Source organism: Osmia lignaria, chromosome 14 (genome assembly GCF_051020975.1).
Source record: "Osmia lignaria lignaria isolate PbOS001 chromosome 14, iyOsmLign1, whole genome shotgun sequence".
NCBI classification, from domain to species: domain Eukaryota; kingdom Metazoa; phylum Arthropoda; class Insecta; order Hymenoptera; family Megachilidae; genus Osmia; species Osmia lignaria.
This window is the reverse complement of record NC_135045.1, coordinates 2,152,028-2,168,733: the sequence shown is the minus strand read 5'-3', so window position 1 is coordinate 2,168,733 and position 16,706 is coordinate 2,152,028. Positions and strand designations below refer to the sequence as shown.

At 29.5% G+C, this 16,706-nt stretch overlaps 4 protein-coding genes across 16 annotated transcripts; 2 read left to right on the top strand and 2 right to left on the bottom strand.

The window, feature by feature from the left end:
* Positions 1 to 50: 50 nt before the first annotated feature.
* LOC117607202 (uncharacterized) lies at positions 51 to 5,207 on the bottom strand. The gene is made up of 10 exons (XM_034330596.2): positions 5,026 to 5,207; positions 4,775 to 4,850; positions 4,257 to 4,657; positions 2,066 to 4,138; positions 1,686 to 1,994; positions 1,261 to 1,594; positions 1,019 to 1,185; positions 658 to 938; positions 464 to 581; positions 51 to 381 (listed from the first exon to the last, which is right to left on the bottom strand). The coding sequence occupies exons 1-10, from the start codon at positions 5,205 to 5,207 to the stop codon at positions 273 to 275; spliced, it is 4,050 nt and encodes a 1,349-aa protein (XP_034186487.2). The 3' UTR covers positions 51 to 272.
* Positions 5,197 to 7,357, top strand: LOC117607224 (PITH domain-containing protein GA19395). Of its 6 annotated transcripts, none has more exons than XM_034330658.2 (6): positions 5,197 to 5,317; positions 6,342 to 6,519; positions 6,614 to 6,657; positions 6,724 to 6,801; positions 6,870 to 6,974; positions 7,055 to 7,357. In XM_034330658.2, the coding sequence occupies exons 2-6, from the start codon at positions 6,349 to 6,351 to the stop codon at positions 7,263 to 7,265; spliced, it is 609 nt and encodes a 202-aa protein (XP_034186549.1). In that variant the 5' UTR covers positions 5,197 to 5,317; positions 6,342 to 6,348; the 3' UTR covers positions 7,266 to 7,357. The 6 variants fall into 6 exon arrangements, with proteins under 6 accessions (XP_034186549.1, XP_034186548.1, XP_034186544.1 ...); XM_034330657.1 differs by lacking the exon at positions 5,197 to 5,317 and adding an exon at positions 5,463 to 5,592; XM_034330653.1 differs by lacking the exon at positions 5,197 to 5,317 and adding an exon at positions 5,569 to 5,687.
* A 138-nt stretch (positions 7,358 to 7,495) lies between these two features.
* Positions 7,496 to 12,749, top strand: LOC117607211 (monocarboxylate transporter 5-like). 4 transcript variants are annotated; one of them, XM_076692150.1, is made up of 10 exons: positions 7,496 to 7,700; positions 7,870 to 8,065; positions 10,066 to 10,185; positions 10,256 to 10,399; positions 10,664 to 10,932; positions 11,014 to 11,213; positions 11,505 to 11,745; positions 11,844 to 12,009; positions 12,097 to 12,297; positions 12,372 to 12,749. In XM_076692150.1, the coding sequence occupies exons 1-10, from the start codon at positions 7,671 to 7,673 to the stop codon at positions 12,536 to 12,538; spliced, it is 1,734 nt and encodes a 577-aa protein (XP_076548265.1). In that variant the 5' UTR covers positions 7,496 to 7,670; the 3' UTR covers positions 12,539 to 12,749. The 4 variants fall into 4 exon arrangements, with proteins under 4 accessions (XP_076548265.1, XP_076548266.1, XP_034186520.1 ...); XM_076692151.1 differs by having other exon boundaries at positions 7,496 to 8,065; positions 10,066 to 10,169; XM_034330629.2 differs by having other exon boundaries at positions 7,496 to 8,065.
* On the bottom strand, positions 12,298 to 16,654 carry bsf (bicoid stability factor). Of its 5 annotated transcripts, XM_034330628.2 has the most exons (12): positions 16,288 to 16,654; positions 15,727 to 15,985; positions 15,530 to 15,666; positions 15,143 to 15,262; positions 14,788 to 15,058; positions 14,466 to 14,697; positions 14,192 to 14,383; positions 13,913 to 14,123; positions 13,603 to 13,818; positions 13,312 to 13,523; positions 13,125 to 13,238; positions 12,883 to 13,022 (listed from the first exon to the last, which is right to left on the bottom strand). In XM_034330628.2, the coding sequence occupies exons 2-12, from the start codon at positions 15,852 to 15,854 to the stop codon at positions 13,002 to 13,004; spliced, it is 1,854 nt and encodes a 617-aa protein (XP_034186519.2). In that variant the 5' UTR covers positions 15,855 to 15,985; positions 16,288 to 16,654; the 3' UTR covers positions 12,883 to 13,001. The 5 variants fall into 5 exon arrangements, with proteins under 5 accessions (XP_076548264.1, XP_076548262.1, XP_034186519.2 ...); XM_076692149.1 differs by lacking the exons at positions 12,883 to 13,022; positions 16,288 to 16,654 and adding an exon at positions 12,298 to 12,434 and having other exon boundaries at positions 13,435 to 13,523; positions 15,727 to 16,207; XM_076692147.1 differs by lacking the exons at positions 12,883 to 13,022; positions 16,288 to 16,654 and adding an exon at positions 12,298 to 12,434 and having other exon boundaries at positions 15,727 to 16,204.
* Positions 16,655 to 16,706: the final 52 nt, after the last annotated feature.

Sequence of the window (16,706 nt, the reverse complement as noted above, 5' to 3'; positions counted from 1 at the left end):
AATTTTGATCAAGAAAGATGTATAAAGATTGAATAATATATAAAAAGACATTAGTTATGGAAAATTAAAAAACTAGGTGTTAAGAAAAACGTATCAATTTAATTTCTTTTTACAATTGCACCGCTAACAGCTAAGTTGGCTACAGCAAATATCTAAATAGCTGAGCCAGACTAGCCAGTAACAAATTGATGCACTTTTGTTCTATGCTGAACCGTGTAAATACGGTAGCAAAGTGCTATTTTGGAAGTCATTTACTATACACAGAAGCTTCTTCATACAACTTGTTGTAATAAACACTTTGCTTCTTCGTATAAAGATGTACAAGGTTTCAAAACTTCCAAATCATAATCTACGTCTTCATCAATATTTACATTACTACTTCTACAACAAAATTATATACTGTTTTATATTGTATTATATTAAAAGGTTTTTAATGACAGTTAATTATTTAATAACTATTTACCTATACAGAAAATCATCCACCGTAGGCAGCATATCATTGTTTAGGTCATGTAATAAGCGATTCCGGGCAAGTGCTGTGTGCATAAATGCAACATCGTGAAGAAAAAATTCCGAATGATCTGCAAGTAAAAATATTGTTTAATTACACGAACTTGAAATAATTTCCTTGTAGCTGTAACAGATCAAACGAGGTACCGTCTTTTCCATATTTCTTTGTCAATTTTTTTATTATATCTTCTCCCGCATACTTTGCTGAAACACCGATTCTATGCAGAATTGCTTTGCATTGCCAACGATTTTCTGAACTTTGATTACACGATGTAGGTCTTCGAGGTTGCGTTTCTTTAACGAGACTCTCCCAATCAACTCCTAAAGCATCACCTAAACCTTTACCGCTTGTTTTTATATCTTCTTCTAATTCACCATCAGAGATTTCTTCAAAGTCCATAGTTTCCACATTTTCATCCTCCATGTTTCTATTAATATAATTATAGACAAACGTGTAATATGAATACAACAGTGGCAAAAAAATAAAAATAATTTTGTTAAAAAATACCTAAATGACATTGGTTCAGCATTATCTTTTCCCTTTGTATTAAAAACTGTATCTTCAATAGGTTCTTTTGGAGATGATACTTCTGTTTCTTGAACTGTTGATTGGCCGTCTCGTTGAGTGATATCGGGAGTTTTCTTACTTGTCCGAGTTTTATTCGTATCGATGTCCTGTAAACATTACAAATATAGTTATGTGAAATTAATATTCACTAAAGAATATGATGGAAAATAAATAGAACGTACTGTAACGTCATCCATGTTTAATATATCATCTGGATCATCACTAATATCACTGAGATCACTTTCTGTATGAAGAGTTTGTAGAGACTCGTCTATACAAGAACGTTTCGGTTCAGTTGCAACGATTTCTTTCGTTTCAGATTTTTCTTTCGGTAATACTTTTTTTGGAAAAGTATCTGCAGATTTCTCTCGGGTTGTAGATAATTTACCTTCCGCAAGCTCCATTAACTTTTTATTAATAGGTTCTTCTTTCATACTACCATATAAAGATGCTTGTTTAGAACTATGGACTGTACATTCGTCTCTGGTTTCAGAATTATTATAAGTTCTTCTTTTACTAGAAAAAAAAAAGGGTTAAAACAAACGTCTTGTTAATATCATTTAAAATATTATGAATAAATGATAAATAATAATGAAATAGGACATACTTATGTGATGTAGATTCTCCTAATTCTATTTCCTTAGACCGATCATTTCGATAGTGACCACGAATATGTACGGATTGATTATCCCATTTTCGGCCGTCGTTCGATTTCCAATCTGATACAGAATTATCATATCGAGAACTCCAGTCATCATCATGCACTTCCGATCGAGGAAGACTGTCTCTACTGTCCCATAATGTTCTTACTCGCCACTCTCTTTCTTCCCAATCAACAGGTCCATAAGCTCGTTCTCTGTTATGTTCTACATCACGATGATGGCTATCCCAATCATCGTTAACAACATTCTCATCGCTAATGAAAGTAAAATTAAATTTAAACGTGACACACCGAATTATATTAATTATATGTCACTGTCAACCTACCGAATTGATGTATTACTTCTTATTTTCTCTCCTGGATAAAGTGGATGTCTATGATGATGATGATGATGACGATGATCGTCAAAGGATGTTCTATCACCGCTTTGAACAACATATCTAGATTCCCGTGGCCTTTCCTCACGGATTCCACGTCTCTCATCAAACGGGCTATCGTATCTTCTTCCATCCACTGTTTTTCTTCTATCATCTTCGTGAACATGGTGATCACGGTAATCTAAATGCGAGGATGCCTCCTCTTGTTCGTCCCAATGTTCTGATAAACGTCCATAATTTCTATTGTAATTTCTATCGATTTCAATTGTACGTCTTGGACTACCCTCTCGTCTTTCGATCAAACGATCAACTTTAGTCGGCGTAACGCGCGACTGATCGTGTTCAGACGTATGACCTCGGTCGTACCTAGTATTGAATCGTCTATGTCTTTCTCTATCATAGTGTCCAACATCTATCCTCTCAATTAAATTATCTCTTGACGTTGACAATGTAGCCGGTGCGGACGAAGATGACGAAGATGCTATAGAGGATTGAACGACAGGTAAAGAAGATGCTTGGGTTAATGGTGGTACGTTATGCACACCTTTATCAAGCAAAGAAACTCTGTCCAAAGATCTCTCTCGTGGAAAACGATCTCTAGGCGAGTTCATGCCAGTTTTACGGGTGGATGCCTCTTTATCTACAGTGTTTCTATCATATCGTTGAGATGCTCTGTCGCGATCGGAAAGCGTTTTTGTTTCAGATCGCTCCCTTTCTCTGTCACCTCTACGATCTCGGATACCATTCTTCTCAAAGGCACTATCCTTCACTACTATTCGCTCTTTATCACGGCTATAACGCGAATTCTTATCTGCTGTTAAACCTATCGTTGTTGAAACTAAAGATGGTATATCTCTGTCTCTAGTTTTTATTGGATCCTTTTCTCTTTCACGATCTCGGTCACGATCGCGATCACGTTCACGATCTCGGTCACGATCGCGATCACGATCCCGATCCCGGTCACGGTCTCTATCGCGATCACGATCACGATCTCTATCTCTATCTCTTTCTCGATCGCGATCGCGTTCTCGGTCTCGATCACGATCACGATCCCTCTCTCGTGGTCGTTCACGACAACGTTCCTGTAATTCTTCTTTGTCTTTATCACGAGTGTCTCGTTGATCCCGACCGAGTCTTGAATGTCCACGTTCGTCTCTAGTATGGTCTTTATCGCGTCGTTCTCTGCTCTTTTGTCTTGTTTTGTCACCTAAATAAGCTTTATCATCGCATTCTTTACCGATTCTTCTATGACTTTCTTCTTGATTCGATATCTGTCTGGCTTTATTATTTTGATCATTTTTTCTTATGTCTTCTCTGTCTTTAGTTTTATCGCTCTTATGGTATTCGCGATCTTTCTTTTCGCTATCTCGAGATCTGTTTGTGGAAACTGGTCTATCTGGAAGTTTTGACGGCGTAAGCTCTCGTTTGGATTTTGATGATTTTTCAGGTGTACGACTGCGACGAGTTTTCGTCGAAATTGTATCCTTGGAGTGTTGATGTTTGGATTTCTCTGATGTTGGCGGTGTTCGAGATCGTATCTCTTTATCTTTATATTTTAACTTCAATCTTTCTTCAATTTTTAACTTTTCCTCTATTGTACGATTTTTTTCTTTATCCTGTTCCTTAACTTTATCGAAAGGTTTGTTTTTAGTACCATCTTTAGATAATTCATCTACATCTCGGATTTTCTTATAATGTCTCTCCTCTTTATCTATATCTCTGCTTTTCGTTGCTTTTGGAGATTCGCTTCTATTTCTTTCCTTGACTTTATTAGATGTTCCATGATGAGGCAAAGATACCGAAGAACCTAATACTGCTGTTGCAGGTGTTGCTGGTGCAGACACTTGCACTGCTGGTGATCTTGTACGAGGAGTGGAAGAATGTTTTCTTGATGTTGAAGATGAACTGTACTTCTTTACTGATCTAGCAGTAATTTCCTTTTTTGCAGAACTACTTTCAAATTTACGTTTCTTCTTCACTGATGGCTTCTCATTTTTTGTTCCAAGCCTTTTCAATTTTAATCTGACAACATTATTTAGTTTTGATACAAGTTACAAATAAATTATACTTATAAACGAAAATTCATGGACGTAACAATTATGCTTAATAATAATACCTAATAACATGAATCATAACTTACTTCCTTCTTCTTTCTTTATCTTCATCATAATCTGTAGAACCACTGTGATGTCGTTTAGATTTAATCTTTTTAACCTTTTTTCGTGAATCAGATGTTGAACTAGAAGATGAATCTTCGCTACTAGAGCTACTACTACTGCTAGATGTACTTGATGTATGAGAACTAGAGGAAGAAGTCATTGCCTTTTTCTTCTGTTTCACTTTGTCTTTTCCATGAACTTCTTTATCCTTCTTCATTTGTAGTTCTAATTCACGTTGTAACAGCTGTCTACGCCTTTCCAATACTTTCTCGTCTTCGTATTCAAGATCTGTTTGATTCCACTCTTCCAAATTTAAATCAGGACTATGCGATGCTTTTTTTACAATCTTAGAAGTAAGCCTTTTAAATGGATCCTCGATAAGCTACATATTGACAAACACATATGTAAATATCTATCTTCAAATGAAACAATAATACATTTTTAATATTGAACTACAATATTTTATTCTAAAAGCATAATAATATCTATATAAACTTACTCCTGTGGTACTTGCAATAGCATTATCCTTTTTGGCACGCTTGGATGGGCTTATTAATGTGTGAGTATTTGCATATCTAGTTGCAATATCAAGAAAACAAAAAGGTTGGTCAGTTCAACTTAAATGAGCGATAAGTCTTACGCTATTCTCTAAATAAGCTGACTTAATCATTTGTCAATGTAAGAGTTTAGGACATATATTTCATTTCTTTTTTTTTACAAAATATATATTCACTTTAAAATTATGCTTACTTGCAATTCTTTCCATACGAGCAACTGCCATTCAATGCCCAATTTCTGCAATAATCCGATGTATTTTGGCCGGCAGTAACTGCAGGTTTGGTCCCCAACCTTTCAAATACACTTGGTCGACGAGAGTCTGTATTACATTTCGTAGGGTCAACCGTTATCTTCCTTATGCTTGATTTTGACATATTATCACCATAAAACAATTATGTTTTCACAATGGAAGCACATAACTGCAGCATGCAAATATTCATTTGCTATGGAATCACCATTTAATATTGGTTGGGCATTTACAAACGTAAGCACAATTCTTAAATAATCGATGAAAAATTAAGAAACACGAATTGCTTCTTATATGTCATATGATTATTTTTCTAGTAATCATCACAATATTCCTAATTATACTTATTTTGTTGTAAATACATATCTTAAAAGACTAACCCCAGACGTATCCTACTGGTATCCTACTGAATACATACGATTCATGTACTAAAATGTACAGAAAACAATAGTGTTGGTACAGTGAAGTTATGAGCAAGTTTTACCAACCAACAATGAAAGATGCCATAAAAAGTGTGTTCAAATACTATTAATAATTTATTCAAATATTAAATTTTAAAAAGCACACAGTTATATTATCTTTATTTCCTATTAATGATTATTAAGAGGTATAAAATACAGAACAGTATAAAAACTTGTGACTAACGAAATAGATTTAGTATAACGGTAGAAACAACATTCAGAACACGGCTAAAATAGATGAACTTAAAATTCAAGTTATCTACACGAAGTTCTTTTAATATTTTATTATTAACACCAGTTGTGAAATTAACATAATATATTTGTAATTTACGTTTATATTATTCACAATTAGTTGCATATAATAACCATAAACTTATAGGTAAGATATTCAAGTAAAAGTTATTCGTAATTCCGATTATCATTTACAGTACTTCAAACGTTTCTGTAACGTTGAGAAGTGAGTTTAATCTTGCATTTTTCTCATTTAACATTAAAATATTAGTGTTTAGATGTAAGTTTTTTTAATGACACACAATTCCTTTTTATATCAATCATTTTTTTGTTTACCCTAATAGTAGGAGGTAGAGTTAACCAGGAAAAATACCAAACACCTGTTTTACTATTTATAAATCCTTTGTACATTTAATAATACATTTTCTATTATACCGATTGTTATTATTATTGTTATTAAAGTATTTACTATGTATTTAGTATATTTTACTTTTGTATTATTATATTAGATAAGTATATTATTTGTTTAATGTTTGACATGTATGATTACATTTCAAATTTTTGAGCAGATCTATAATGGCACATCAATGTGGTTGTGGAGCATCGCACGAAGAAGGAGAATTGGGAGTACAATATAATTTATATAAAAAAATTGATATAGAAAACATAGAGGTTTTAAATGAATGCGAAGAAGGCAGTGGAGCTGCTGTGTTTAAACCATGGGAAAACAGATTGGATAGAACCAAAGTAACTATCATATTTATTTATATTAATTAATAGAGGCATTTAAATAATATGTATGTTTATATAACATTGATATAATTAATCTTTTCTTTTTCAGTATGTTGAAAGTGATATGGATAATGAACTTCTATTTAATATTCCGTATGTTTTTCTATCTTAACACTTTGTTAATTAGAATAAATAAATATAATACTTTCTTCTCTTTAGTTTTACAGGGAATATAAAATTAAAAGGTCTTATCATTATTGGGGGAGAAGATGATTTACATCCAAATAAAGTTAAATTGTATGTGTTCCTAGTTGGTAATTTAAGCATACTTTAAATATATCATTTACTTTCTTTTTTATATGTAGATATAAAAATCGGCCATATATGACATTTGATGATGCTGCTACAGCACCTGAACAAGAGTTTGAACTATGTGTAGATACATATGGAGTTCATGAATATGCTCCTAAGTATGTATATTTTAGTATTAATCACTGAACAAATTTATTATAATATAAAAAGTTTGTTTACTTTTTATTTGACCTGATAGAGTGGTGAAATTTTCATCTGTACATCATTTGAGTCTGCATTTTACCGGCACCGAGGGAAGTGAGAAAATAAAAATTTATTACATTGGATTAAAAGGAGAATGGTCGCCTGGGCATCAACATGGCGTTACTACTTGTACTTATGAGTTACTTCCACAAATGAGTGATCATATGCGAGATAATCTTGAAGATATTGATAGAGCAATTAGCTGATTTAATAATAGGCAGCTGATACAACTACTATTTATCCTGTATTAGGAAGTCAAACGATTCTGGGAAGTAATAAATGTTTATATTTAAATGAATATTTTTACGTATTTGAACCTTTGAAAGTATGTATTATTTATTTGATGAAAATTATTTGTAAAAATATTTAACAGTAATTAAATACGTAAAACTTAAAGCTTATGATGAAACTTCAACATTATATGCGATCAACGTATAATGAAGCAGATAAGTTTCTAAAAAATTTAATTTTCCGATAATTTTCTTATTAATTTACTAAATAATATTATAATTTCTAATTTTTTTCTTTTTAGCGTTTTACATACCCAGAAGAAACCATACAACTAAAAAGAACTTTTATCATAAAAAGAAATGCAATAATTTTGTTTGAAAATGATAACTAACAACGTTTCCAGTTTTATGGTGAATAGCTTAATGCAGCAATTATGGCATGCCAAATTTTCTGTATGATCAAAATTAACGCATTCCTCGAGATCTTCTCGGATCTCCCCTTCTCTTCATCATTCCCTTCCACTATATGATCATCAACATGACGTTTCGATGCTTGTTATTGCGGGAAACATTCACTAAGTTCGACAATTGCAACTCCATGGCACACGCGACTGTTAGCTCCTCTGTTGAGACAAAACAGCAAGATGAAGAAAATGGAAATGAAAATGTCACCTGTAACTCAATGGACTGCCGGGGTACGTCAACTATCATGGAACCCCCAGATGGAGGATGGGGCTATTTTGTGGTTCTCGCATCCTTCTTAATTCATGTAATTGGTAAGTAACTAATTTTTTCTAAATTTATTGTATGTATTTCGTTTCATTCTTCATTATTTAAATGCTGCAAAAGTCTTTTCTTACCCATTTCAAATTTTATTCTTATTTTTTAAATTAATATCACATGCTAATAAGTGTTGTCATTTTTGTCTCAATGAAGAGAACAATTTTTTAATTCATTTATGTTGTATTTTATGACTTAAACAGCGTATGATTATTTCTTACGCATAATCGAGTAAAATTCTACTTCATTCTAATTTACTTTTATACTTTTATATATACATGTATTTTTTTTAGAAGCTTTTTATCATCGTTGAGTTATTACCATTTTGGTCACGTTTTGGACGTGTTAATTGCATGAATGATATCTCCGTTAATGTTGTACAAATAAAATATACTGTGATAAAGAGGAAAGAAAGAATTTCGTGAACGATACTGACCCTGCGATAAGAATAGTTTAATCTTCACAAAAAAGGAGCTTGTGAAACATCATTAAACGTAATTCACGATTCGGATATTAGTAAATCCCTTTTGTTTAATCACATAACAATGGTATAGAAATCTTATTAAGTAACATTCATAAGGGATTAATTACATCTTGAATTTATTCAGATCTCTGATTACATTAATAAGAAATAGAGGAAGTGTGAATATTTAGTATCATGTACAGTATTGCAGTAAACAAAGATAAGTTACATGCGATTGTTTCTTAATTTTTTTGTGTTAACTTCAAAGCATAGATTCGCAAACATTGACGTACAAAAAAGCAACGATATTTAGAAGAATGTCAAGAAATTTTCCTTAAAAGATATGCTGATCTATAACACGTGTTCAACGTAACGCAACGTTTCAAAATCAGTATTACCAAACATAAATTAAGAAACACACGTTGCATCAAATAAAAGAATAAGGAAAAAGTATACGCATCAGCGTGTATATTATCATTCGAAGAACAAGAACGACCTTGCAGATATGCTTGAGTATGCGTTTGCAGTTTCTTCCTGATTGTTGCTTTCTAAAAAAAAGCAAACGTGAATATTTTGAAGAAATTTTGTTAAACAAATTTCGTTACAAAACAATTAATTTCTTGTTTAATATTCATGCATTATCACCACCATTGTTCACGTATGAAATTATCGATTTTAATTCAAATTTCTAATTACGCGTGGTCTCTAAACACCACCCGATTTGAAGAAATAAATTGAATTAAAAAGGAGCGATGGCCTTGGCATTACACAAATGATATATTTTATCTAAGTTTCCTTCTCTTTTTTATTTCCTATCTGTAGTACATGTATAAATAATATTCTTTCATCACGTGAGTGTTTCTTCTCATCATAGACTTCTGTATTAGGGTGCTGTACTCAGATATTGGCAATATTTGTGTTGAGAAAATTATAAAGAAATTATCAGTATCAGTCTGAGTCTAATAACAGATGTAAAAATGACAGATACATTATATTTTCTAGTTCTCTGAATTTAACGAACACGATTTCACAGTAAGACAATGCCCGCGATTAAGTCATATTATTGTTCAGTTATTGCACTTTGCTCGTGATTTACCATATATATAAAAATATATACACACACGTACCGAAGTTCTAATTAATCATGACAGTAGCTTTGTGATACATCAAATCAGAACACGATACGAAAACTATATTTTGCATGCAATAACGATCTCAAGTTTTATTATACTTATTTTAGGGTGTAATATGATTTGCTTGAAGAATATGATATAAATGATAAATTAAAATGTTAAAGAATGCTCCATGTTTTCTTTTTATTTCCTGCATTTTATTATAAAACTGTATTTATTGAATAATTAAAAATTATCTTAGCTCAAAGTAAATGTAGAAGAAGGAACCTCCCTTGGGAGAGTCAGGAAAAACCTACCCCTACATCCTATCTTGGAATTTGTTTTTCTAATTTAATTATTGATTTTTCTAACGAATTGAAAATTCAATTCTTATTTAAATATTACTTTCATTTGATTTCAGCGGACGGAGTTACGTATTCCTTCGGAATTTTTTACTTGGAATTTTTGTATTATTTCGAGGAGGGAAAAGGTACCACCGCGTGGATTGCTTCGATATTAGTCGGGGTAACTTTATGTTCCGGTAAACATTTAATCTTTATTCATGATATACACATAGTATAACATTTGATCTAATAAATAATTTGTTAAAGGTCCAATATCGAGCTTGTTTGTAAATAAATACGGATGTCGAGTGGTGACCATTGTTGGCTCGATATTGGCGAGTGTATCCTTGTTTGCAAGTATGTGGGCTCAAAATGTTGTCACATTGTATTTTACAATTGGTATTGGAACAGGTAACGTGAAACATAACTTTATTTAATTGTTTTAGTTGTAATATCTTAGCAAGACTTAAGAAGAAAATAAAAATTATAAAATACTGTGATAAATTAAAGTAAAGTAATTCTTATTCTACTGAAAACTTCTGAAAGTTCTATGATTAGAGGGGTAAACCACCCCTAAACCTTGAAGGCGGTTTTTTTTTAGCCCTTAGAGATATTTTTCTGCAAATAAAAGGAAATGTGTATCGCTCATTTGTTATTCATTACGTTTTTCTACAGGCCTAGGTTTCGGCTTAATCTATTTACCTGCAATCGTAAGTGTGACATGCTATTTTGAAAAATACCGTTCTCTTGCTACGGGCATTGCAGTATGTGGTTCTGGATTAGGCACATTAATTTTCGCCCCCTGTTTAAAGTACCTTATATCAGAATATGGATGGCGAGGAGCGATTATGATTTGCTCCGGAATTGTTTTGAATTGCATCGTTCTAGGAGCCCTTTTCAGGCCCCTTGAAACGAATAAACGAAAGAAGAAAAGTTCTCCAGAGGTATAGGATTCTTGTATGTATTATTATAAGAAGCTTAAGCGATAGAGAAAGCGATAATATTATATCGTGTTCAATTTTCAGAAATGTTCAAAGAATTTTTTGAGAAAACAATCTGAAGAATATCTAGAAACTTTACCCAAAGTGGAAAATAATATAAAGCTGTACAGCATTAGTTTTAAAAAAGAAAATAATACTGTTGATGTAAAAAGCCAGAGTCAACCTGTGTTAATTTCGAAAGATGTAATACATCAAGACAATTTGGAGAACATCCACAAAGAGCAGTCGGTACTTTTCCTATGTATTCAATTGACCCTTCCAAATGTATATAAACAAATAGTCTTAAACATTGTATATAGTTCATTCTGATTTACTTTAATTTTTTTCCTTTACAAATGATTAAGTTTTGTACCTTAAAATGTCGATCACATTTGTCAATACGAATTCGATGCAACTAAATGTTACTTTACAAATTTCGTTCTGAGTTCACTCGATTTCATTAAATATATGTATAATCAAAAAATAGAAACTTTATACTGTCTATAATTATACATATTATTTTGTTTTATTTGCAGTCTGAATTTTACCCAAAGATATAGTGGAGAAATGCTTCAAGTTTATGAATCCTCTACAAGCTTTCCTAGTAAAGCAGAGCATATTAAATCAAAGAATAGTAAAGTTCATAGTAAAAAACAGACAAATACACTTCAAGAGATATTAGATATATCTTTACTAAAGAATCCAGTATTTATTTTATTTATCTTCTCCAATTTCTGTACCAGTATTGGATTTTATGTACCATATGTGTACGTATTGGTACGTAAATACATTTTTTTTTTTTTTTTTTTCAGGCATAAATATCAGTTTCAAAAACTTTATAACTGCAAATGATCTGAACCTTAATATTGTTATAGCCTCAAGCTGAAGAACAAGGAATTGATAAAAACGATGCTAGTTACCTTCTTGCAGTAATTGGAATCGCCAATACCGTGGGTCGTATAATCTTAGGATACGTATCGGATAAACCGTGGGTCAATCGATTACTAATATATAATTTATGCCTTACAATATGTGGTGTTTGTAAGTAGTATTTTGTAGTTTATAAGTAGGATTCATTAAAACTAAGATTCCCATTGTTAACAGTATTTATATTCTGTATTTTCACAGCAACAATGCTTAGTACGTTATGTACATCATTTATATCATTCACATTTTATTCTTCCATATTTGGATTCACATCTGGTGCCTATGTAGGTCTTACATCTGTAATTTTAGTAGATTTATTGGGTTTAAATTACCTTACAAATGCTTTTGGCCAACTTCTATTATTTCAAGGTTTTGCATCATTTTTAGGACCACCTATTGCAGGTATATTTACTTCAGATTTCATAATAACTACAGCTAAAAACTGTTTAATTTTGTTGAAATTTATATTTCTTTAGGATGGTTATATGATGCGCTTCAGTCATATAATCCTGGCTTTTTTACTGCTGGTGGTATGATTACTGTAAGTGGATTAATATTATTTTTTATACCCTTTATTCAACAAAAATCAGAACGAAATGTAAATCAAAGAGAGAAAAATACAATAAATAATGAATTTGTTTGATATCGCTCCGCAAATAATTTAATACTTGAATATATATTTTATTTTTATTTGTTAAACAAAATTATGCTTATTGGGCGTATTAGTAGTAGCGGTATTAATTCTGTGTAGAACTTGGAAGAATATATTTTAAAGTTTAATATTTTATTTGCAACATTAATTAGTATTATTTAAATGTATCAAACTAGTCACTCATAAAATATATTTGTTTACCAATTAATTGCTTAAATAAATTATCGTCTTTGAGTATTTATATTACTACGAATAGCATTAAATTATTATTCCTTTGGTGTATATAACAAAAGCTATCATTAGAACATTTATTTGTGCAGTTAAAAAATGACAGTCTCATTTGATGTATTGATGCAGGTAACTCGAAATATTATTACATTATTTTCTACTGGTTTGCATACACTTTATATTACTTCCAACATGTTATACAGACTTTAATTAATCCCATTAATAATTAATTAATCTGTACGTTTCGCTATAAAATAAATAGGAAAACATTAATTTATAACAAAAATACTTTGTATAATATATTATAAATTTATTAATATCAAATTTGAATTAATGAATAAGTTTATACCGTTTTATTTGAAGGTGTTCCATCATTTCCTTCATATTCCTTTAGAAAAATATTTATCATCTTTATTGTTGTATCTTTTAATTCAATACCTTTACGTGTTAAACGATCAACTATCTGAAATAATGATAATAATAATAAAATACCACTAGAATATTAAAAGTAGCTTTAATCATAAAGTTCATCATACCCTTTTTAACCATATTTTATTAAGTGGAAACTCGAGCATCATATCACATAACTGTTTATCCATAGATACAAGTTCTAATTTTGCATTATTTGTATTTTCTAATAAGTTGTAACTGATACTTACAAAACTTTCTATATCATTTCTAAAAATTGTAGCATTCCTAAGATCATAAACAAGTTCCTTATAAAAATATGGACCTGGGTTATATTGCACTATAAAAAACAATAGTGTGAATTAATTTTGTATTATATCTTATTTTATGTATTGTATATACATGTTACAAGTACTTACTGTATGATGCAGCGTACCCTGTTTTATATTTTTTTAAACACAATAATACCCAAGCATTATTAAATACAGTTACATCTACTTTATATTTTTGTTTTAATAAATCTTTTGTGTGGTGTAGACTTTTAAAGGAAGTTGGTAAAACGTAATCAGTAATTGTATGAATACAAGGAAATACATTAAACTCTTCAACCATAATTTGAAGAATATTTAAAATACCTAAAGGAAATATACATGTTTTTCTTCATATTGAATAAAAATATTGATCATTATATTTAGATGACTTTTATACATTTGTTTATAAAATACGTACCAAGATGATCATATTTAGTTGCCCTTCTGAATAAAAGTGGCCAAAAATAGTGTGGTTTTATTATATAATGAGATTTATATGCTCTCAGCAGAGAAAGAAATAAATGATCATCTTTTTGTAATGAATAATACAATGACAATGATACTGATTTCTTATACATTCCTGGATTAGATTTAAAACAATTACATATTTGAACCACTAAATCAGCTGCCTAAAAACATATATACCATGGAGAATAAGTTATATGACATCTAAAATATAAAAACTCTCTGTTCTTACCATATATCTATCAACTACATGTTTTATAATTATTTTTATAATATTTTCATACTGTGACCATTTATCAACTTTTAATATCATGTGTAAAAATGCAGTTACAGCTATATTTGCTTGATTAATATTTATTAATTTCAGTATAAATTGAATTTCTTCATCAGACACATATAGTACTTTCTTTAAATACTGATACATCTAAAATAAAAAATTATCAATTTTGAATTTACATACTCAAACATAAATGTATACTGCTTGTAAAATTTTTATAAATTCTTACACTATTAATGTGTTCTACGTGATTATTTACAGCCAACACATAAATCACCTCCAAAATATTTGCATTAGTAAAATACATATTGTTTGAGTAACAAGTTTTAATTACTTCGTTTATTTTATCAATATTCTTTAATTTGGCATAAGTACACATAATAGCAGTATATGACTTTGAAGTTAGTTTTATATCTTTATTTGTCATATTATTTAAAAGTTTATTTACATATTCTATGTTTCTAAAAAATATACAAATTATTGAAATATTAATATATAGTACAAAAAATATATATCATTACTATTAGTGTTATTAACTACAATATATTTACCCTAATTGAGAAAATCCCATTAATAATGCATTAAAAATAGGTTCAAGTGAAGAAAATGGAAATCTATAGAAATAAGATTTCAAAAGTAACAATGACTTATTAATATCTCCTTTCATACAATAATATTCAAAACATATCAGATGTGTAACACTATTTGGATCAATATTTTTATTTTTCATTTCCATTAATAAGTCAGAAAGAGAAATATCATAATTATTATCTACGTATAGCTTTAAAATTGCATTGTAATGTATTACTTCTAGCTGGAAATCTTTAAATACAAATCAAAAAACATCTATTACATTTCACATGGATATTGATATTACTAAATAAGGATATATTATTAGAAACATACTGCATATAGTTAAATTAGTCCATAAAGATTTCATAATTTTCACTCTCTCTTGTGGTGTACAATCTTCTACATTATTACACCATCTAAGTAATGAAAATGCTTGATAACTAGTTAAAAGATCTAAAACAAAAATAAGGTTTTAATTAAATTATTGACATTTTCTATCTTCTTATTTTGGATATATATATTTAATTTTTAAATAATTTCAATTGCATTTTGTAAGCAGCTTATTACTAAAATACATTTTTTTTGCTTGTTACTAACTTAAATAATTTTACTATCATTAATCACAGAAAATAGTTCTATACTTGCCACCAAATTTTAACATATATAATTTAAAGTAATAAAATATATAGAAATTATAATACACATCCATTCTATACATACATGGTGATTGTATACGATTCACAATATCTTCAATTTCATTTTTTCTTATAGATTTGTATATTAATATATTTTTACTTATATTATGAAATTTCTCATCTATTGCAATTTTATTTTCATCGATAAGTTGTGATGTTGATCTAAAAGAATTAATTATATTTTTAGATAATATTAAAATAAAAAACATTCAAAAAACTAACCTCGTTAAAATTAATAGTTTAGCACACTGTTGAACTGCTAAACTTATTATTTTTTTGTTCTCATTCAATATTGCTACTTTCGGAAGGTATCCAAAATAATTTACGCATCTCAATAACATATTTGTCATGGTGGTTGAAAGGTAGTAAGTTCAATTTCACGTGTGTCGGTAGTTTATTTTCATCCCGTAACTTTTTCAACCATCTTTGTAAAAAGATGAATGAAGTGGATTTACAGGATGTTCCATGAAAATAAATCTACCTAAATTATGGATGAGTTTTGTTTTGATATAAAATGATAAGATATTTTAACATTAAGTTTTTGAATCATTTTATATAGTTGTTAGATAATTCAATGTATAAATACATAGAAATCTTACAAGTAATTAATATAAAAAAACTAATTACAATATTATGTTGATATAAATTGTATTTACATAATTGTCTTAATACACATCAAAATAATTTTTATAAACAGAATTAAGTAATGAAGTTTAATTTTCATATTAGAAACAAATGCAAAGTTATGATATGAAAAATAGTTTTATTAATGTTGGTATTTACCTTGATTTAGCAGTTTCGAGATTTATCTAAATATTTAATTTAGAATATCACTACAGTCTTGTAAATACATGTATATGTTTTGAACATTTCAGTTATTAAATATTATACCCAAAAATATATTTTTGAATTAAGCTTTCTGCTTATTTCTTAAACTTTTGTATAACAAAAGATATAAGAAGTGAAATATTATTACAAGTAAAAAATTTATATACTGGAGTAGCTTATACAATGTTATATGAAATATGTAGAAAATATAGTAACTATTACATGTTTTATAGTACACAGTTTTTAAACAAATAACTAAGACCTTACTAAAAATTAATGTCAAAATTTAACCTGCCAGTATCGAGCTATTACTAACTATATTATTGTTAACATGAAATAAAACTATAAATTTATACAGTATGTTAAAATACCAT

Excerpts from the sequence above, each read along its gene's own strand:
- LOC117607224 (XM_034330653.1), top strand. Across the intron at positions 6,658-6,723 it reads GAACTTCTATTTAATATTCC|TTTTACAGGGAATATAAAAT; the intron begins GTATGTTTTTCT and ends TCTTCTCTTTAG. Across the intron at positions 6,975-7,054 it reads GTTCATGAATATGCTCCTAA|AGTGGTGAAATTTTCATCTG; the intron begins GTATGTATATTT and ends TTGACCTGATAG.
- bsf (XM_034330628.2), bottom strand. The coding sequence starts at position 15,854 with ATGACAAATATGTTATTGAGATGCGTAAATTATTTTGGATACCTTCCG. Across the intron at positions 15,059-15,142 it reads GACTAATTTAACTATATGCA|ATTTCCAGCTAGAAGTAATA; the intron begins GTATGTTTCTAA and ends TTGTATTTAAAG. Across the intron at positions 13,819-13,912 it reads AACTAAATATGATCATCTTG|GTATTTTAAATATTCTTCAA; the intron begins GTACGTATTTTA and ends TATTTCCTTTAG.
- LOC117607202 (XM_034330596.2), bottom strand. The coding sequence starts at position 5,207 with ATGTCAAAATCAAGCATAAGGAAGATAACGGTTGACCCTACGAAATGT. Across the intron at positions 4,658-4,774 it reads CTATTGCAAGTACCACAGGA|CTTATCGAGGATCCATTTAA; the intron begins GTAAGTTTATAT and ends GTCAATATGTAG. Across the intron at positions 1,186-1,260 it reads TAAACATGGATGACGTTACA|GACATCGATACGAATAAAAC; the intron begins GTACGTTCTATT and ends TAATGTTTACAG.
- LOC117607211 (XM_034330629.2), top strand. The coding sequence starts at position 7,816 with ATGATCATCAACATGACGTTTCGATGCTTGTTATTGCGGGAAACATTC. Across the intron at positions 10,186-10,255 it reads CGGGGTAACTTTATGTTCCG|GTCCAATATCGAGCTTGTTT; the intron begins GTAAACATTTAA and ends AATTTGTTAAAG. Across the intron at positions 11,214-11,504 it reads GAGAACATCCACAAAGAGCA|TCTGAATTTTACCCAAAGAT; the intron begins GTCGGTACTTTT and ends TTTTATTTGCAG.